The sequence below is a fragment of the Bombus huntii genome, chromosome 10 (genome assembly GCF_024542735.1).
Source record: "Bombus huntii isolate Logan2020A chromosome 10, iyBomHunt1.1, whole genome shotgun sequence".
In the NCBI taxonomy this organism is placed as follows: domain Eukaryota; kingdom Metazoa; phylum Arthropoda; class Insecta; order Hymenoptera; family Apidae; genus Bombus; species Bombus huntii.
This window is the reverse complement of record NC_066247.1, coordinates 3877917-3900350: the sequence shown is the minus strand read 5'-3', so window position 1 is coordinate 3900350 and position 22434 is coordinate 3877917. Positions and strand designations below refer to the sequence as shown.

General features: G+C 40.1%; 1 protein-coding gene and 1 long non-coding RNA gene across 11 annotated transcripts in view; one reads left to right on the top strand and one right to left on the bottom strand.

The window, feature by feature from the left end:
- LOC126870014 (uncharacterized) overlaps positions 1–22434 on the top strand; it is a 302893-nt gene that overhangs the window by 32160 nt on the left and 248299 nt on the right. The window lies entirely within an intron of this gene.
- LOC126870003 (complexin) overlaps positions 44–22434 on the bottom strand; it is a 325327-nt gene continuing 302936 nt past the window's right edge. For all 3 annotated transcript variants that reach the window (XM_050627302.1, XM_050627303.1, XM_050627304.1), the window contains 2 exons: positions 11748–11877; positions 44–10549 (listed from right to left, as the gene is read on the bottom strand). In XM_050627302.1, the coding sequence (XP_050483259.1) occupies positions 10473–10549; positions 11748–11877 (207 nt within the window). In that variant the 3' untranslated portion in view covers positions 44–10472. The remainder of the gene's footprint in view (positions 10550–11747; positions 11878–22434) is intronic.

Here is a 22434-nt window from a genome sequence, read left to right as displayed (position 1 = left end):
TGTCGTTGATAAAGGTAGATTAATAAATAAATAGACGATCGGGTTGGTAACACGATTGACTTTTATTACATTTTTTTCATTTTTTTTAGAACTAAATAACATAAACGCATATTCTGATTAATTCACTTTTGTTTATTACTCGTAATATTACTATCGTATTAAGAGCTATAACGATGAGGCGCGCCCCTAAAAATCGTCTTCATGCTTTATCATTTTTTTTTTTACTTTTTTTTCTTTTTGTTAATCCTCGTTTGTTTTTCTCGCAATTTGTGTTTCATCTCTTCCGCCGTGAAAGCCAAAAGAAACGCCGTGAATCTCTCGTACAACGTAGGAAGAGGAAAGCTCGATTATCCATCTCTTTTCTCCTTTTTGATTTTATCCCCGCTTCGTTTCTCGTTTCGTACAAGCTTTCGACTCTGATTCGTGGCTGTCACCTCCTATTTGATACTTGAAATTTTCTTTCCTTTCTATCGAGAAGAAAGATCGACGAGTGACGCGACCTAAAGAAGCCTCGACTCCTTTTCTTTTCTTCTGTCGTCGTTTCAAGGGTCAAGAGGAGGGACGAATAGAGAGTATAGGACTCTATGCATTTTTTACGCGTAACCAAGAGCCGAGACCATGCCCAGGGATTGGTTTGACGGGGGATGCTCACGGGTACAGCTACGTAATCGTGTGTCCTGTCGTGTCGTATCGTGTCGTGTTCCTGCATGTGTGTGAACGATGCCTGTGATCTGTGTTCGCACCTCTATTAACCTTTTATTTGGCACGGGCAAACGTTTTACCTATTTGAAAATTTCACACGCCTACTCATCAATCTCCGAGATCGATTTTCCGTGTATGTACGTTATCCGTCATAATTATTCGAATTATTACTTAGTGGAATAATTCTAATCTTTCTTTAATTTAAGAATCCGAATAAAAATCTTTTAATTTACTTTTGAAGTTTTCAATTTCAAATCGAAATTTAACAATTTAAATCCTTTCGGAGTTTAAAGTTTCTTGAACAATTTAAATTTAACGCACAATTGTTAGTCAATAATGTAATAGAATAGCGTTCAACGTTTCTATAAATAATCGTAGATAAAAATAGAAAAACGCTCGTAATTGAAATTAAACGAAACACGAAGGATGTATCGTTCGAATAATTATTCGGTACTGTACGTTAACCTTCGAAGAAATCTCCGTGGTGAAAGAAAGATTTCGATTATCACACAGGGAATAAAATGCCGAGGCGGTTTATCGAAATGGCAAAAGAAACGATTTAAAAAGAATCTTCTTGCGTTTTTCTTTTTTGCGTAGTCGTTTAATTCGCTAAATAAACGGTTAACTTTCATGTGCACAGGGTACGTGTACGTATGTGTTTATGTAACGTGTGAATAAGTGGTCGCTTAATATCTAGGTTACTTTATTTTTATATCAATGTTTATGTGTATATATATTATACATGATCTAACAACAATATATAATATTATCATCATCATCCACCATCCGGCGTTACTTATTCTCTTCTTCGCATGTTACATTAATATTTCATTCTTAACAATCAACCCATTCGTGTTCCAGTGATTCAGCCGCTAAGCGTTCTATAACTCATACAAGAGATCTTTTACTATTCCCCTCTTCGATGCTATTCTTCATCGTACGTTCTCCGCGAACCCGCTTTTCTTATCTGCCGAGCAAGCTTCGTGCGATTTTTGGGCATTTCGAACGACTCCATATGCCCTTCTCCTTCCTCTCAATTTTCTCTTTATTTTATTCCCTTCATTCCACCACGTTTAACCGTTCCTTTTACATCGTTCCTCTATTTTCGGTGCAACTCTACACGATTAACGATTACGATAATTATTGGTCGTTGCATGCAGCTAAAAGTGCTTCGCATCTTCGAACGTCGAAATATAAAATTACACAGAGATCGATGTGTGAACGTACGCGCCGCAATTACAGAGTTTCGAGTTCGAGGTTGAGAGTAACATATTTTCATACCTTTTTTTTTGGATTTTTTTTTATTTTTTCTATTTCTTCGCGCCGATCGTAAGAAGAAACATCGACGAGATGGGCATCGATGTTTCCGTCCTTTTCGCGCGGTGTGCTTGTGTAACTCTGATTGTTAAATACATATACAGTGTCTGATGTGCGTGTGTACGCGAGTTTTTCTCTAATCCTTTTTCAACTTCCTCTTTTTTTTTTTATTTTGTTGTTGTATAAGAAACGTATAACATTAGTAATTATAGGCATCTATAGTATTGCTTCTCGATTCAACGAATTTACGAAGATACCGGGCACGGTACAGGTGTGATCTACGTACACGTCGCGATGTCGCAACACGGTCAAACAAGCTGTTACTCGAATCGCCGGGAATAACGATCGAAAAATAGAATGCGCGCTTATTGCAGCCTCTTTTTTTTTTGCGTCGTGCGCTCGTTCCTAGAGCGAGTTAGCCGATTCGCATTTTTATCTCCATTTTTAAGGGAAATTTCGAACGACCTTAGGTCTCGAGCGACACCAACATTCAATTTGAGTCGGGAGTCGCTTTGTCTAAATTATTCACACGCTCGCCGCCGGTAACGTGGAAACGGTTTGAAATTTTTTGCCAACAAGAATTTATAGCATCTGCGTAAAGTAAATTGGATTTAGCGTCGGAGAGAATGTCGCTTTCTATGCGACGAGACCATCCTTTGGCGATTAGCGTGTAATATAATGGAGTTTTGCAGGATCGAGCGACAGCCAGTACCGTGTTCACGGAATCCCTATCCAAAAAATCGCACAAGTCCGCTCGAAGATGGTGGTACACGAACCTCTCGTCGAATGGCAGCTGCTGAAAAGTACCGTTTTTCGTGTGTATCTTTTCGCCTCGGGACTCTCCAATTATCGAAGCTCTCCCTTTCTCTTTCCCTTTAACGTCGTCTTCGTCTTTGTTCTGCACTCCCTTGTATACAAAGCTAACGACTACTTACTTAACATCGTGATTTTCTCCTGTCTTACCTTCTATCTTTATTTATTTACCTCTTTTTTTTCTTTTCGAACGTTTCTCCGTGTGTAGGTGTTACGTGTGTTTGAACGGTATTTTCTCTCGCTTAGTTCGTACTTTGTTTCTTGTGAACGCATTGAAAAAACACACGTGCGAACGCGTTTTACATTATGCAATCGTCTCGTCGTCGAGATCATCGTCATAATGTAAGAGATCATAACAATAGTACGTTGATTTAACGATAAGTTATCATTATTACTTTATAATGCGTTGTGTCGTTGTCTCTGAATAAGTCAAGTCGGTTCTTCCTCGCGAGTTACGCCGGTATTAATCTCCTCCGTCCTCGAACTTCGGGACACACCTTCCGTCCTCGCCTTCTGCTTCATTACGGATTTCCCTGGCTCGAGCAAAAATCGGACGCTCGAATTGGAAAATTGGGACGCGAACGGTGTCCCGAGCTTCCAGGAGACACGGTTAACATCTCGTCTTCCGTTCATCCTTTTCGCTTGACGCGGTTACGTAGAACGAAACCATCACGAAAACTTTCTCGGTTATACTAAACGCGGGTCTAGGTTATACGCGAGACTATGTACATAGAGAAAAGAACGTTACATTTGTCGTATAATCTTAAACGTTTCGGCGCATATCGTACCTAACGCGTTACATTCTTTCTGATTTCTTCGGTTTGTCCTGCTTGAAACACTCGCCCGATAATTAAGTACCTAAGAAAGGTTCGTCAACTATCTTTTACATAATAATTGCACGCGTGTCTCGTTTCGACGGATCAATTGTACTTTGCTAGCGAGTACTACGATATTATACTTTCTAATTACAGTCAGATTTACCGAGATCGTCAATTACCAGCAACTTTCGTTGGCTCATCCGTCTCTTTGATAGAACGCTACGTTCGAGGGTGTCACGTCGAAAACAGACACGAGTCGCTAGATTCTCTTTTTTTTTTCTTTTTTTATTCAATCCTTTGTTCATTTTTTATTTTATCTTCACGATTACGATCGTCTATGAAACACGAATTAAGTAGATTTAAGTATTCGTTTATATCACTTGCCACGTGCCGCTTTACAGGCTTAGGGTGGCTTCAGGTAAAGGATGCGAAGGATAGAGCGATAAATCGCCTAGAATCGTGCGATGTTAGGTGCGTGTGCAAAGTGGAAGTGGAAAAACACTCGTTAAAGGGAATTAAGGAGATCGAAGATCAACAGTTCCGTACCAATGGAAAAGATCAAAAGAATCAAAGAACAAGAGAAAGTCTGGAGAGTATTCACGCGACTGATACATTTTCTATTTCTCTGAAAATCCATTCTCCGTTCTTACTTCCTTTTTATTTCTCGGACCGCGTTATTTTTCCTTCGATATAGCGAGAATCACAGAAGATTGTCACGCGTAGATTATGTTTTAGCATATCTCCGGATTACTCTTGTCTCGTTGGTTTCGAACACCGTCGAATTTTACCTTTCGAGGGGAACTGTACTTTTTCGTCTATCGCGTTTCAACAACTTGTGTTCGTGTTTTGCACGCATACACGCGACAACTGGTGGATGAACGTTTACGCTGGTGAAAAATCGTCGGTAAATGGCCTGAAGCAAATTTCACGGATTATCGAATACAAGAATACGCGAAGATCTCTCGCAAACGAAAGTTTGAAATATAAATTGAAAGTTTTATAGGAACTTACACTAAGTCGTTTCAAGTGAAATGGCCGATTTCTTAACGTTGAAAATAATATTAATCGTATTACGATTAAACGTACTCAATGTAAAAGGAAGCTATGATTATGGCAATTAAAATCATTAACCGATCATCGTTGAGAATATTTCGGTTCATTCATTATATTTATATTTAACGATCTAAATCAAGAAGTTTGAAGTTTTACAAAGAACGCACTCGAATTTCGATTTGACACACGATCTGTCTTTGACAAAGTATCGTGTTGCATTTAATTAGCGTGAAATTTAAAATTGAATAACAAATGTCACGTATGATATATCATATAAATATAACGTATCATATGAATCATATATAAACGTCAAAATTACTTAACGACACTTTTAGCCGCTACCAATGAAATCAGCCATTTCACGTACGGCAACCGAACAGAAAATTATCTTTGACACAGCTAAGCATTGCTTACGCTTAAATTAAACTACATCGAATTAAATGGCACAGAAAGCTTTTAATCGATCGTTGAATCTTACACAGAAAGCTTGAACAACGTGTAACGCAATATGTACGTATAAGGGAGAAGAAAGGAAAAAAGACGAACTACTGAGACTAAAGCGTCAACATTGACTAGACAATACATCGAACAAAGTTTTATGTTGATCACATCGAGAAACAACAACGACACACGACATTAATCAACAGTAACGGTTACGACAGTAAGATATTATGTTTTTTTTTTGTATTCGTTTTATTTGTTCGTTTTTACGTGACACATGCATTAAGTAGTCGTGACTTCAAAGAGAACAATCGAGCGTAGCGTAGGAGATACATCGAGCAAAGGGGCTATGAGACGACAGGCGGAGAGAAAACTTGTTACGATCAAAAGATGAGAGCAAAATAGTAAGAGCAAGAGAGAAAGAGAGAGGGAGGGAGGTACAGAAATAGTTAAAGAGAGCGTGGGGAATAGGAAAACAGTCTATGAGCTATACACTGCTGTCGTTCGAAGTTGTCTGACTAACTCGATGTCCAATTAATTATATTTTCTCCTGTTAATCGTAATCATAAGAACGGTCTGTCTCTAAAAACATTTCGCTTCGAGCTACGCTGAAACCCGTCTTCTTCTACACCGAAATCGCGCTTTCCATCAACTGGTTACTTAACTTGGTGTGTTCACGTTCGTATCGAAAATTCGCCACAAGAAAGAGAAAAAAAAACGAAAAGAACGTACGAGCATATATATTCTCTAGAATCAATATAGATAATATAATGTATACATCTTTGGGTTAATAATCGAGTAATTGACTTCAAGTGTATATCAAGTAGATCGCGCAGGAGGAATAGAATATGCGAGACAGGTTATTATTTCTGTTGAATTCGGTCGGTTCAGGATGCCTGGACGCGGAGGAAATGGGCGCAGTTTGAAGGAACAAGGAGGATTAGGGTAAAATCGTTCTAGGTACTTTTAAAGCGTTTCCATCTAGTGGATCGATCGGTTACAAAGAGAAAGAATGCGAGTCTGCGGATCTTCGAAAATCATCGCGATATGTCGCACTATAATCTTCTGTACTTTCTTCGTCAGCGTTCGGCTCAGGTAGCAAAATACACGTTCTAGTTTGAACTCTATCTTTGGTCGAGTGATCCTCGAAGATCTCACGCGTGATAAGAGAAGATCCAACCAACGACATCGACATTGACATCGACAGACAAGAGAGAGGCAGGTAGCATGCACGTTGAGACACGAGACAGACTATACGTCAAGTACATTCAGATTCGAAGCACGTCCCGTCCGCTTCGCGTTCGTTTCTCGGTTGTCTCGTTCCGCCGCGTTCGACGATTAAAATTCGCCGTGGCTTCGCAAAAAGGCGCGATCGATATAACGTCTCCTCGGTCATTCTTTTTATTGAAAACGATTAAGGTAAAGGGAAAGAGAGAAGAAAAAAAGAAAAACAAAGGAAGGCATAAAATCGAATCTGTGTGCTCGTTCGCGCCAGCCTTAAGTCTCCGCTGAAACTTCTCTCGTAATTCTCGTCGAAGGGATATACAGCCGAACACTGGAAACATTGGAAAAGTTGTCGGTTTGTCTTTCGCGGACGAACAGCTGCCAAGAGGTATTTTACGACATTGAGACAGGAGAAAGTAGCGAAGCGCGCGGCGGTTTTCCAAAAGTTCGGACAGCGAGCAAGGAAGCTGTTCGTTGAATTTCTTCCCGCCGCGATTAGTTCTTTCGTGCTCGTTTGGAGAATTTAGCGATCGAGAAATCGCTTGGTTCGAGGAAAATCGATAACGACATTACCGATTTGCGTCGTTATTCGTAAATAATTATATAGTTGCCGAGGCAGTATAGATGCCGCCGGATAAAATAGCGGGGCGTTAAAAGTTTGGGAATTTTTAATATCGTAAATTATTCTTTGCTCCCATTCACCCGAGATTCGAAGTTCGAAAAAGTATCGACGATATTATCGAATTTCGAGGAAAGTTTCTGGCAAAGTTAAGGCTGGCGTGCTGGCCTTTTCGATGGTCGAATTTGCGTCGCGGAGTTTGGCAAACGGGAAAGATCCGCGAACGTGCTTGCGGAACGACTGATAATCGTTGACTAGAAGAGCCGCGTTACGTTTATACATCGAGAAACAGCAGAGTGCACATAGAAAGCTGACATGCGTTCGTCTCTATAGCAAAACGTTTGGACAGAAGGCCTTCCGACTTCTCATTTTCGACTGACGTTTAAGTTGCCTTTTCTTTTTCAACTGGGACGCGGTCCTAGATGTAACACACTTATCTCGATGAGACGAGGAAAGCTTTTTCCAATCTTTTCTCTTCTCCCGTCGGATCCTGCTTCATCTGCTTCTTTCTAATTTCTCTTCGTCCGAGCAATTGGAATTCTTTTTTTTCCCGACACCCGATGGATCTTTCCTCGCGTGTATCGCGGCATATCGTCGAGAAATGTTTTCCTAATCCGAGTGATCAAGTATGATAGAGCGCGTGTTAGGAGAATATATCGCGAATTCGCAAAGAAATCAGAGGATAGCTGTTGCTTCAGAGTCAGAATCAATTGAGAGATTTTGAGAAGACTCGATAGATAAGAAGAAGATGTATAAGAATATATAGATCGGTATCAGAACGAGGAACGATATCGAACATAAAAAAAGTACACTTTCGTATCATCTCGTCACTCATACAAAAAACGACGTCACGCGTTAAATGGCACGTTCTTCCTCTTCGTGCTTTCATTCTCCGTCGCAGCTTCGTCTGGCATTATCCGCCCTATACATATACCAACTCAGAACGTTTTACGACATATACGCAAGAATCTATGTTACAAGATACATTTTAATTTAAACAGAGTTATCCTCTCAGTCTCTTCATTAAACGTAGATCTTCCGATCGAAGGAACAAGAAACGTTTGCTTGCTCGACGAAATGTTTCCTTTATACTTTTCCTCCCCCTGTTTCCAATTAGTCTCTAAGTATATCGCAATGGTATCGTGCGTGAGCATTTTTTTAGTTTCTTGTTAATTCTGTATATGTATAAGGCTCGCGTTACTTGCCGGCAGTCGATGCTCTGTCCATCCCGTCCATCATCGTTTACGCGTCGTCCATCATGCACAACGTGTTTGTCGCGGACGAACAAGCACGATGAAAGACCGGTGAACCGCTTCGAGAAAGGATGAAACAATGGCTACTTTGCTCGAACGTTTCCGGCGGTAACACCTGAAAACTCCTTGCTAAGAACAGTCTCGATCGTCGAATCGCGACACTTCTCTATCCTGTTCTAAGATCGTTCACGAGCGAACATATAAATCAGTTTTCTCTTCCTTTCTCTAACAATTAACCTACTATATAATTACACTCGATAGAAACGCACCGTATAAACGTGAAAGAAAGGCATTTCTTTAGTACTTTTTTTTTCTTTTTTTTCTTATTTGTTTGCATTTAAACGCGAGAGTCAGTGCTGCTCGATTCGTCGAGCTATTCTTAACGAAGCGCACATGTTAAAATGTTTTCTCGTTTTATCGATTTTTTCCGTTTTTTCTTTTTTTTTCTTTTTTTTGGTCTAATAACCACTTTATATTTTTTCGTCACTTTTGTCGGCAATGTGTCTCCTAACTAATTGTCCCTAAGAATCGCTCAGGTGTTACGCGTTTCGCTACGGATCGATCGCGATCGAGCTATATCGCCGAGAGGTAATCGGAAAAAATTCGAATTTGGACGGAAGGGAGAGCAAGGGCCGCCGGTTACTCTTGTTTTTTCTCATTACTCGTTTCCTATGTTAATTCTTTTTTTTTTTTCTCTTCGTTTCTCTCTCTCTCAGCAATCCATCTCCGTCTTGCGTTCAGCTCTTGGTCTCTTGACTCTAGTTTCTCGTGGCCCTCGATCCTTGTCTTAACTTGTTTCTAAATATAAACATTTAATGGCAACAATAATAAGAACAATGACCACGGTAATAAACTATGAGAATAATTAATAACTCGAATAATAATAATGACTCCCTCCTTTCTGATCTCCTTGTTATTGAACAGCCGTCGAACGAACTAGTGACTACGTAACTCTGCTACCGGTAGTTTCCTTTTTTTTTTTTTACCACTATTCGAAAAATTCACTAGAAACTTAGGTACTAAGTTTTTACGTCTTTTTTTTTACTTCTTTCATTTTTCTTATTTATATATATATAATATATTTCTTTATTTATATTTATATATATATATAGGTATATTTATATGCACGCGCCCTTCGACTCCTCACGTCTCATTTACGCCATGATATTCGTGCGATATCCGAAGAGACTTTGATCGATCCAATCATTTTCCTTTCTCTTCTTCTCTCTCTCTCTCTCTCTGTTTTTTACGTTCCATCTTATTTCTTGCCGAGATTTCTTTCCGATATTTCATTTTCTTTCTTCGAGTCGTAACGCATATACGAATTCTCACGGATCTTATACTTTGCATTTTCTCCTTTTCTTAACTTCGATCGTCTCTGTCCTTCTTCCTTCTTCGAATCGTAAGGCGTAAACGAACTCTCGCCGATCTCGTACTTCCTACGTTCTCACGTCTGCCGCAGTTTTCTTTATCCCGTCATCGTCCTCGTTTAACATCGTCCCCGTCTTCCTCGTTTCTTTTCCCTATGAATTTTCATGCGTAATGCCTCTAGTAGATCCTCTCCGTTTGTATCGATTCTGAAATTCCTCTGGATTCGCCGCTTCACCATCGACATCCTAGATCCTCGCCGAGCTTCGAATCTCTAGATCGTCTCGACTTGCTTCTTGCCCTGCCTTCAATTTCCAAGATCACTCGAGTCAATTAACAACGCTATCGACGATCATCTCTCGAATTTAATCCGTCGAATTCGTCTCGTTCCATCCACTCGTTCTCAACGATGACACGTCCTTCTCACACGATGGCAATGTTGATCGAAGCTCGTAACTCTTCTCTTGTTTGGTCGATGCGCTCGTTTCTGAAGATCGTTCCGCGCGTATCCTCGTAGAAAATCTAATTCGATGGTCGTTGGAGGACCGAGGACGGGCGATGGGCGTTGGTTGCGGTGTCTCGAGCGATTGTCGCTTCTCTCGACGCTCTCTAAGGGACGACTGGCCAATTCGAATCCCGAATCGATCTACGCTCGAACAACACGACGACGACGATTACGACGGCAACGACGACGACGCTGGTAGTGAGTTTCCGTATCGCTCTTTCCTTTCGCTTCTCCAATAACACGTCAGATCTCGCTCGTTCTCTTCCTCGTGATGTCGTAGGGGCTGAGAGGCGGATGCGGCTCTGGTAGCACATGATGCACCACCCTCCTTACCGACCGCTTCAAGGGTGTAGGTAGGCTTATTGGAGATCGCATTTACCTTCCAGTACTTGCGCTTTGATCTCTTGTATATGCGTGTCTAACGCGTTCTTGATTTCTGGAACAAACGAACGTTCATGTATTATATTGTATATATAGCGTGTCGCAAGATACGTGGCGGATATTTGTAGGATTCATTCTAGATATCAATGAAAGCGATGAAAAGAGTTCACGCACAAAGATGTCGTTCCAGGCTTGTCTTGCAAGTTGTAAACGATTTCACTTTACGCTAGAAGTATACTCGTATCGTTGAATCAGATGACGAATCTCTCTATCTTATTCATACTTCGTGAGTAGAATTTCAAAGTCTGCCGCTTTACGTTTCGTGGATACGCTTTTTATGTTTAATAAAATTTGACTATTGCATATGAATTATAGACTTTACGTTAGCTTGTAGTTTTGCGTTTCATACAGCGGAGAATAGAAGAAAGTTTAGAAAATAAGAAATATGGAACGACACCATAAAACAACAACGAATAAGTACAATATGTATATCATAGAATAAACGACTATTACCAATACGATAAAAAAAATCTTTAATAAAAAAGTTTCTACAATTCACGGTGTATCGTTTTTAAACTTTCTTTCATCCGCAACTGTACGCCAGTTACTTCTTACTTTCGTTACACGAAATACCAAGTTAAACGATACTCCATCGCATCGTTTTACTATCATTGACATTTGTCCAATCGCGAAACAGGTATAATAATTATCGTAAGATTTTTGATAGTGCGAGGATGTACAGTTTCACGAGGTATCCTCTTGGCATTGTACTACGATTTCCGATATTCTCTGTATTTTATTCAGCCCCGTGTATAAATGAGTATGCGTGCGCTACAATGTCCCAGTTTAGTTACAAAAGAATGGAAAAACGCAAATGAACGACTACACGGCTGAAAGTTGGCTGGCAGTTTTTCAAGCTCTCTCAATTACGAAACATCGATTTCGCCGTGAAACTGAACGAGGATCGTGGCATGCGACCGGCTTCTGTTGAATTTACTCAGAAACCGAGTGGAGGATTACAGTTGTTTGATTTCTAGCCAAGGCTCGTTAACCCTTCATCGATCATCCCTTGCCGTGTCTGAGCGCCACTGCATTAATTCGTCAGGCAGCTCCACTCGGTGAACGTGTACCGTGAATTTGTAGCTTCTCGTTCTTAACCCCGTTCCATGGCCATGGTTTCCCTGGCCAACCTCTTCGCGAAGGGTCGTGTGTACAGAGTGTGATGAGCGAATGCAATTGACTCGTGTACATACTTGTAATCTCGTCCTCGTCTTCCGCCTCGGCTTCTGCAGCCAATTCCTCTGGCGTCTTCTTCTTGCGCATCAAAGGATTCGGCTCTTCTTGGGTCATTTCTTGTACTTCTTCTCGCTTCTTTATGTTATACTGAAACGGAAAAACGAGAAGCGAGTGAACAAAAGGTGGATTACCGGCTACAAAAGAACGCGTTTGTACTTGGTGAAAAAACTCGCGACACACGTAAGCTTTCCTTTTATCTTTTCGTCTGACAAAGACTTTTCAATTAAGGAGGCACCGAAAAATCGAAATCTTTTAAACAGTCTTTTTAATATTTCAGAGGTGTGGAATATCGTACGAAAGTCCTTTTCATTTATCTTATTATTTCACGAAGACTTTCTCATTAACAAGATACATAAGTCTTGTACGTTTATGTATCGTTTTAAGTTTCTCGAAGCTTTCAAAAGGGATTCCACTTGCGAACGAAGAAATTAAGAAAATCGAGTAAAATGGAATGTCAAGTCCAGTTCGACGTAGAGATCTTGCAACTACTTGTAAGAAAAGTTGCCAAATTTTATTTATGCTTAAACGTCTGAAGGTGTAGCCTCCCAATCGATTAAAAAATAGACTATAGAGATAGTAATATACGTTTCACCAAGTCGGAGCACGAATTCGACAAGTTTTACGAGTCACGTAACAAATGCTCTTCGCTCGATATCTGTTGGGTCGTCGTTTAAATCCTATTCTACGTTAATCCTGATCCACGTCCGTCTGCGTAGTTAAACGAAACGTACTTACACGAGCGTTTACGATGGATGATCTTCAAACGAAACAACGTTTCGTACGAACGTTCGGTCTGTGTTTTGTTTTGCTATTGACTTTCTGTGAAGCAAGCAGAGAGGAAACGCGCGGGACCCGTTAACGAGTATTCCGGTCAGATTTTCTTTGACGCGATAGACAGATACCTTTGACCAAAGTGCGAGAAGCTCAGTCGCGAAGTTTTCTCGATCGAAGTTGGCGCACCGCTACGTAGCCACGTTGAAGACACTCGACGACAGTATATTTCCAAACTTCGCTAACAAGAAAGTTGTAGTAACGCGACGAAGTAGCCGAGAGCGACAACCTTTCTTTCAGACTTTAACATCGAAAGCGTTTTAAAGGAGGTGTCATCCCCTCGTGCCTCGAATTTAATGAACAACGACAGCCACAAAAACATCGGCGACGTAAAAAGTTATCTCACGACCAAATATCGATTTATGTGCGATCCTATCGAGAAGCCTTTGGCTGTTCCCATTAATTTACAAGGAAACACCGCGAATGGCCCTGGATGACTTCTATTTAGACGGAACTTTTCCTGTACATTTTCCGTAACTTTAAACTTGCCATAAGAGCATAAATATCCGTCTAGTCGTGACTTCTGTCGCCGCGATTATCACATGTCGTATTGTCAGCGATATTTCGAGTCGCGACGCTAGTATCATAAATCGAAAACATTGTTTGCTGACATTTTCTAATAACTGTCATTTGTTGCCGTTCACGATCTTTGCTTTTACCATTTCCACAGTCACGGTGGCATGAAATCGGAATGGTCAGATTACGGAAGAATCGTTTTCGGACAATCGGCTTAAAACTCAAACAGTCAATCGCGTCCATCACACGGAGCATCGACGCGCGGCTATTAGCCAGCTCTCACGCAGTGTTCCGTAATCGTATTAGCTGGACAATTTCAATCTCGGCTTCGTATCATCGAATCTGCCTCATGATTTCGAGGATCTGCAACAGGAGATCGGCACGTAACAACATACCCGCGCCGCCGTACCCCTATTTACACTAGATTGTCTAGTTGCATCGAACCGCAATGACGGCTGCACCCGCTCGCTACCTAGCTACATGCAGCGAGTAACTCAGCTTTGTATCCACGCCACTCTTGTCGGCAGACAATGAGCCCGATTGCGGTACAAGCCAGACACGTGATCGGCTGTACGGGTGCCGGTTGCCTCTATCGTGGCATTGTAACCGACCGTGGAATACGCGTATTGCGGCTATATCTACAAACACTATAAATTCTCCGTCTGTTTCGTTGTTGTTCTCCGTTGTTCGGCCCTCTCGTCTCCCTTTTTGCAAAGGCTTTTCGCGTTTTGTCCCGAGTCTCGTATCGCTCTTTTGTTACCGCGCCATGCGACTACACGCGTCTTTCACTAGACGCGCTGTCCGATTCGATATCGTTGTCACGAGGGATTTTCTGCGAAAAACTTTGCCCAATCAAAATTCAGACGCATATTTCACTGGCTGTTCTGCTACGAAATAATAACAAATTGGAATTCATTTTTCCGTAACATTTATCATTGGAATCTTACGGGAAGAGATGAAATTCCAGGGCTGTAAAGGTTTCGCCTTACTTAGATATTCTGTTTCACTCGGTTTTCTTCGATTTCAACGTATAAAACCTTTTCTTTTGTATCATAGCGTGACTCGATAGAAGTACGTCGACGTGAATACGCGATTGGTTAGGAAATGTGAAAATGTGATAAGAAACGGAGTGTTTGAAATCATATCGACCAGCAACGTCTCCAGGTAACACTGAATTATATTCGCTGGGAAAAGCTAGTTTATTTCTTGCCTCATATCCGCAGATCCAATATAACGGAATAGTTTATTCTATTTTATCGAAAGTACAATAAAATGAAATTGTAACCACGAACAATGCACCGCTTTCTCTCTTATTTTCAATCGGTTCGACAATTCCACTCCCCATACTTCTAATCGTATCTTGTCCCTTTGTATCTCGCGTCTCGTACGTGTAGAAATCTCGTAAGGTGGTTTCACAGTGGTGAACACAGTGTACATATAAATATGTATCGACTTACGCAGTTTTCTTCGAACTCGAGTCACAGAACTAAAATAACGCACCTAAACACGAGCAACGAAAGTTTACAGGTCGATTTACAGAAAGATTTTCGCGACATTTTCGAACAAAAGTTGCAGTAGTCTGACAGTGGTGGTTCGATCGTACCACGAGGGCGGAGGGACGAGTATATTTAGAAATAGGAAAAGTTGATTGGGTTTATTTAATTAGCGTAGTAGAAATTCGGTTTGCCCTGGGCTAACGGGTATTGCCGATAAATCTGTCTCTCTTTGTTTTTCCGCTGTTCCGTTCCATTAGCAACGCGGCCGTTCGTAATGGGTGTACAGTGGCGCGTCCCAGGCACCGTGAAGCCGCGCGAAGGAGACAGATAGCGCGTGTACAAACGGCGGTCCAGTCTCCCAACGATGTCAAATGTGATGCACCGATCCTGACGTTAATTAATGCTTCTCGACACGCACCGCGCGCCTCTGCGATACAACGTTTACGAGCGCATCTCACGTGGAATTTCAAATTCGTGACGTTACGTTTGCGTCAAGGAACGCCTTTTAATTATCGGCCCCTGCCTCTCGACCCTCTGGTTTTTTTTAATCCTAAAAGTTGAGCAATCCCAGGGACTCGTAACACTTTGCATAATTGCGACGCACTCGCGCGTATCACGGCCGGAAGTCTTCAAACGTTCTTTCGCCACGGGTGCTACGTTCTGTGATTTGTATGCTCGTGTTGGATGGCTGCATCTGTATGTGTGTCCTAGACGCATCTGCAAGCCACGTCGCATTGCGACATTTTTACCCAGCACATTTTTAGTAACCGGTTTCCTTGTTAAAAACTAGTTCAAGAAGCGTTACGCCGTATGTCTAATGGTATGTTTTGGTTATAATATAACGTACTGGTTCAACGATACGGAGTTAGAAGTTTGAAATGCGTACGAATGCTAAGTTCAGCACGTTGCCAGATCCGTTGTTACGTGTATGGTAAGTATGTGTACGTATAAAGATGTACACAGAAGATGTGATAATTATCCGAGATTATTAGGAAAACGATTGAATATCCATCAATATAACGACATACACACTCGTTGATAAGTATTACGACATCTGCTAATGCAGAACGTGGTAATTAATCTGGTAATTAATTAAACGAATTAAATAGGAGATTCATAGCAATTTGGTGAAAATTTACGGATAATAAATATAAGGAAGCATCTAATGGTATAAACGTGGATATCTACCAGTGACGAATCGATATTTTTTAATAAGACGATGACTATGAAAAAGGCGAGAAAGCTTGGTTTTACGTAAAGTAAATGGATTTTCGCGAAACCAGTTATATTTATGGTATCTCAACATCGTTCGATGGTAACACGTGTTCGTAACAGCGGAAACTTTGCGAACGTTGTCAAATCCCTAGTTCGCAATGTTGTCTAGCTATCTTGTTACAGCATTAGTATTCGCGCAGTTTCTGTCTCTCACAATCAGCCTAATTGTCACGTGACGGTGCGAGCGCGGTACAAGCATCGCTGGTTACGAAGCAAACGCAACTATTTGTAAATTGTTCGTTGTTGAATCCCGGGGGGAGGGTAACAGTCGAACCACGTTTCCATGTGTATTTCGAGCACGACAGAGGCGAAAGATCGATTTTTCGTTGAACGGGAACTGTTTTCATTAATTACATCGTTGGAAATTACGATTTCTTTATACAAGCGTGTCACTCGCGCCGTGATTTCATTTCTAAAGGAATTCGGCGCGCAATGACATCGCGATATTCTCATCAACTTTTGTAACTGGCGAATCGCCGGTGCGTGTTCAATTTTCAATTTCTGCCGAATCATGACTATTTTTCACGATCAGCGAATATTTCTGTCGCGTTGTTCCTGTCGCCGTTCCCGTGAAAATTGAAAAAAATAAAAAGAAGGGGAAAATAGGGTGACCAATAAGTAGACCGCGGATGTTTATGCAAACTGATATCCTTACGAACACGTCTAAAGCAATGGGATCTAAGCAGAGATTCGTCTCACTCGTCGAATACTATAACGAGTACTGTGCTCTTATCGCATAAAATTTTCTATCTAGCATTTTGTTTGGTTCTCAAAAAAGAGAAAGAATATTTGTTTCCTTCGGTTTGGAAAGAGATTTTATATTCTATACAATTTTTACACGTTTGTCGCATTCTGTGCATTTTTTTTTTTGCCTCGAGGTTTTCTATAAATGCGTAAGCATTCGCAGTTTACCGATATATCATGCCATTATTGTTGTGTCACCATTCGTTTCATTTCGAGAGAAAGGGAATTTTACTGTTTAATTTTTATCTGTTGTGGCCGATAAACAATTTCGAAAGTGCCACCGATACGCATCGTTTATTATATTTTATTAATCAGTACGTTGTAATTACAGGAGTTTAATTAAATTTGATGTACCAATTACGTAAATTAATTTTCTAATTGGGCGTACGTGACTGCAACTGTGGCTACATTAAAATCTGTAATTTCACGGTGCTCTTTCTACAAAGCGAGAATTTATTGCCTGATACGTTCATTGCATGCAAAATCGGGAAAAGATGTTATGAATGCTCGTTTCACTTTGTTCGCGAAATTATCAGTACGTAACGTCGTAGTATGATATATCGTAGTTAAATAGCTAACAGTACGATAAATGTACAAATGTGCAAATAATTCTCGTGTATATTTAAAAGCTGTGTATCGTTTACTTCTCATTTTATAAATATTAGCACACTTTATAGGACGGTAGACTATGAAGAAACCATATTCAATATTATAATATTATAATCTCATCGATGCCATACAATAAGATTAAAGTATCTGATATTTATTGATATTTCGTGTTATATATGCTACAAAAGATTCAGATTTTCTGCAGAATTCTTCGAGTTTTCAGACAGAATTTAGGCTGAAAGACTATAGAAACCAATATAGTATTATTACAGTAATTTACTATATTTCTGTAATTTCTGCAAATATACAGTTTGCGCAAATTCCACGAAATACTCGTCGATTACTCGTCTCCTCGATAATTTAGATTAATTGTCACGTTTCGCGTGAAACCAGCGAGCGTCCTAATACTTACGGACAGGAGTGTACATTTTCCATTCGCGTAACGCCGACACACTCTCTAGGAATAACGCACCGATACCGATTCTGTCGTCAATGCTTTTATCGCATTATAACCGACACTTTGTAGTACAAGTAGCCTTAACTTGTTTCGACGTGCGCATCCTTAAGTACTTTCACGATGGTCCGTTGAACGTCTTAAAAGGAGTCAGCCTGACTCTATTAGGAAGTCGCCATATTGAATGCAGGGACTCCCTACTAGAGTCAATTTGACCCCAGTTAAGTTCAATCTTCTCTCTTCGCTTCTCCCGTCGTCGTTGTCTGCCGTTCTTCTTCCTTTCTCCCACGTCGACCTCGTCCGGGTTGCAGCTCGTTGTTCTTACGTTGTCAGCCGTCTTGTTCTTCGGTTCTCTACTTTCGCGGCTCTTTTTCTCCCCTCTTCTTCTTTTTTTTTCTACCCGTTCCTCTCGTTCTTCTTCGTCAGCGTCACCTTTGACGCCCGCCAGGGCATTCGTGCTATAAACACGATATCGATCAGACGCCGGATTTTAATTATCGCGTCGAAAGCTAATTAGCTTGACACGTAGTTCGTGTCTCGCCTGATCGAGCTCCTGTTCAGAACGATATTTAAGCGTAACTCAGCTTAGAATCTAACGACAGTGGTGATCGATGCGTCGTGTCACACCTATTACGAAGAACACGTAGTGGGATACGTATGTTAGGCGAACAGATCTCATTTGGACATCTCGAGAGCAAGACGTTGCATACGCGTCGCATACAGATTAATAGATATATAGGTGGATGCAGTCGGTGACAAAAATAAGCGCATAAGTAGTGGAAGTAGGTATCGATGAAGTTTAATTAAATTGGTGATAGTGGTATACATATATACTCACGTTCAAAAATTTGACAACTTTTTATCTTTAATAAAACTTCGATATTTGACGTACATTATGAACTTTATATTACCTCGCATTACTCGCGTTAACATTTTATACGTCAGCTACTTTTTTTGGTTATATAAAATACCAAGTTAAATGAAACTCCATCGTATCGTTTTACTGACACTTACACTTGTCCAATTTTGAAACGAATGTAACATAAGATTTTTGAGCGATGCTGTTTACACACACTTGTAATGAATTATTTAGTGAATGATTGAAATTGATATTTCTATCTCTGTATAGGCAATGCCGTATCCAACGAAACTTCGTTAATATCTGTTTCCATTGTCTGTCCGTTTATTTTCGTGGCCGATTGAATATTCTTTATGTCAACCACTCAGCCAAGAAATTTGCCCTTGGTTTTACATCTATCCTAACTTCACGATACCAGCTTACATATTCGATGCAAACTTGTTTTCCAAACTACTATGTTGTAAACCATCCAAGTTTACGATACTAACTTACACATCGAGTATAAGCTCGTTTTCCCAAAGTCAGTGATGCAAACAGTCGTACGACCGATTCAGATCTGTCGAACGGTTTTACTCCTTAAATTTTGTAATCGATGAAAATTGAAATGTTGAGGAGCGCGTGTAACTATGGGAGGAGAGTAAGTGGAAAGGAGCGAGTAACGAGAATGTAGGAGAGGGCGCGTCTGGTGGCTGATTTAAAACTTTGACTTTCCGTCAATTTGATACGTAGCCACCTCCTTTCACCCCTCCCTGCCCCTTCTGCACCCGTTTCTCAGTATTTCCATGCGATTTTATTGACACCAGTCAGTCTGGCGAAGAGACACCGGCGAAGTTTCCGTGGGTCATGAATTTGCGAAATTGGAAAGCTGTCTGTTTCTCTTCTCCCCATTTTACACTTTCCTCGTCCGTTCTTTCTATCCTCGGTCCGTTTCAGACCTGTACTCATATTCCCTGATTCGTGGATCACCGCTGAGAAAGACAACCGGCTTTTGGATATCGAGAACGTTGACGGGCTACGTGACGATATCCCAGCGTATTATTTCTTTCGCGTCCGGGCAGCATGTTTGAATTTCATAGAGACCATTGTCGAGACAGCGGTAAAAAATTTCGAATAATGCCCGTCGTCTTGCAATTTCGATTTATTGCAGGCGAATATGAACAATTTCAAAGCTACATATAATTTTTGTTACACGGTATAATTTTTGTTATTCGTAGCGTACGCACGCTATCGTTTCTCATCGCTGGAAATAGCCGAGAAACGTATTTTTTAATCAAATTGGATATTTTTCTATATTAAATTCACAGAGATTAAAACTATACGCATTGGAATGTACGTGTGTTTTATTTTGCATCTGGGTATTGATCCGTGTATCTTTGCTATTGTCATTTTCTTGTACGCGTGTTCCAAAACGAATTCGATAAATCTTAATAATAACTTTACTAAGAAATTTCACTAAAATATAAAACTATAAACTCTAATAAGAAGAAAAATTCTCCACTGTCCTCTGCAGATAGAAGACGATAGGTTCGAGGTATTGAAAATGCAATTACAATTATTTAGTTTAATCACGGACGCAATAGAAATTACGCTACTAATTACTGGAAAACTAAGTTTTCAGCTTTTGGCGATTAAATCGGCGAATTATCAAAGAAACAGCGAAATATACTTGAACGTAAGGGAAAATATTTCAATAAAGAAATAAATTGCATTCTCGTAGAAGAAAAAAGAAACGAATGGAATGTTTTGCATAAATCCAATATTACCAGAGGAACAACAAAGAAGGAACAGTAAATAGGACAGGAAACGCGTTAACCAAGATCCTCATTGGTATTCATTAAGTTCGTTAGCATCTTCCTCTAGCGATTATCTTTGTCTTTGATCTGTTAATGTGCCTACATTTCTTTAACACAACAGGATTAGCCAACTATTCTCTGCCCAAGGTCTCTGCGACTACATTTCACCCCGATCGTACTGCGCTTGCTATTAACCGCCAGTTACGATATCGTAAATTCGTTGGCAATAAATCGCGATAATGATATGCTGTATATATATAGCAATACTTTCGCTGTTATGAAATTCAGCGAAATTTAGAAGGCAAAAGGCGCGCGATACCTGTCGCGAATCTACATAGATAACATTGTTCCTCTGCACCTGTTGGATATATTTATGCATCCATAATTCAGCTCGTTTATTTCATCGCAGCTTCGGCTTCAGCTGCCCGAGCTTGCAACCCATTTTTTATACTTGCCTGGCACGCGACCCGCATTATCGGACGTGTTTGTTTTTCGTCGCAAGTCTTACGATTAATCATCGATTTATATTCTCAAAGTCGCTTCGCTATCGCTAGTTGAATTTTTGAATATTCATGGAAAGCACGAATCGAAATACAGTAGAAGCACGATTATCGGAACGCCAACACGAATGTCACGAACGTAGCTGATCTGCACGATTAGGCAGGAATTTTTGTATTCAGAAATATTTTCGCGTAATCAATTTATGTAAATACCGAAATGGAATATCAAATATGATAATGATACGACGACAGAGATTCAGATAATCGGAGATTATTCGTTCGACTTTGTCAATAATACACTAGTTACATTTTTGAAGAATATTTATCAATTGATTAATCGGTGTCTACCAATCGGTATCACGTGGAAAGTAAAAGTGTTACGTGCTTATCAATATTGGATACTTTACAAGTTTGATAAATTTTAAAGGACAGGGGCAAGATTTCTGAATATGTCGATATACGTCGTTATTATTATTATTTGTGATTTTGAATGGTGGTACATGGTGATGAAATTTGTCCAATATTTAAAATTTACGACGAAGTAAAATGGAATAAAATAAAAGAAAATAAAATAAGGTAAAAGCGAGCTTCGCGATTTCTGCAATTGCGACGAACAATTTCAAATACAATGGTGCGCTTTGCTCGTGACTGCACGGGAATCGCGTGCTCGCGTGTTATGAACATTAAAGTAGTTTCACCGATTACGGTCCTATCGAAACGTAAAAAAGGCTCGTATCTCCTTGGCTCGCGATTCAGAATCGTTCTATTCTTGGTCAGACTTTAACCAACGTAACAACATCGTTCGTGACACGAATTACGAAATCTGTTACTATATTCGGTTGGTCTTGTTCGTAGCCTAATTTCTCTAATCTAAATCCTAATAAACTCGTACGACATTAACGCAAGGCTCGCAGAGTAGAAAGATAAATTTCACTTTTTAAGAGCGAAGTCATTTACATCGGTGAACTACGTCTGAATATGGCATAGTTTCGATTGTATATTTCTCTTTTAAGAAATCGAGCAAACATAAACAGCGGTTTCTTTGGAAACGAGAAAAGAGATAGTTACGATTTTTGCAATTTCATATTGAAATTTTTTAAGAAGAGGAAATGCTGAACGCACGCTATATCTTTGTAGAATATCGACATGCATACGTAACACTGGATTTATTATAAATCTTAAACGAGCAACAGCTGAGATTAGTTAACAAAATTTCAACGTAAGCTTTACGTAAGATTTAGAACAACTTTTTAAAATTTCGCGTACGAAATACGTAAGTTACAAATCACCGGGTCGAAGATCCCTTTCGTTTACGAGTTGTTAAATTTGAATAAAGATCAATCGATCTCCTGCTTCTAGCTATTCTATTATACGATGTTAATGAGCCATCAGCCAAGATCGATAAACGTAGAAATATAAAAGAAAATAATACAGTTAGCTAAAGACGATCGATTAAATTACTTTTACCCTTTTTCTTCGCTAATTGTTACTGACGCAAGCTACGAAGGGAAACGGTAATAGAATAGGAAGAACATACGTTAAGCAGGCAATTGAACGTGTCGTGTGG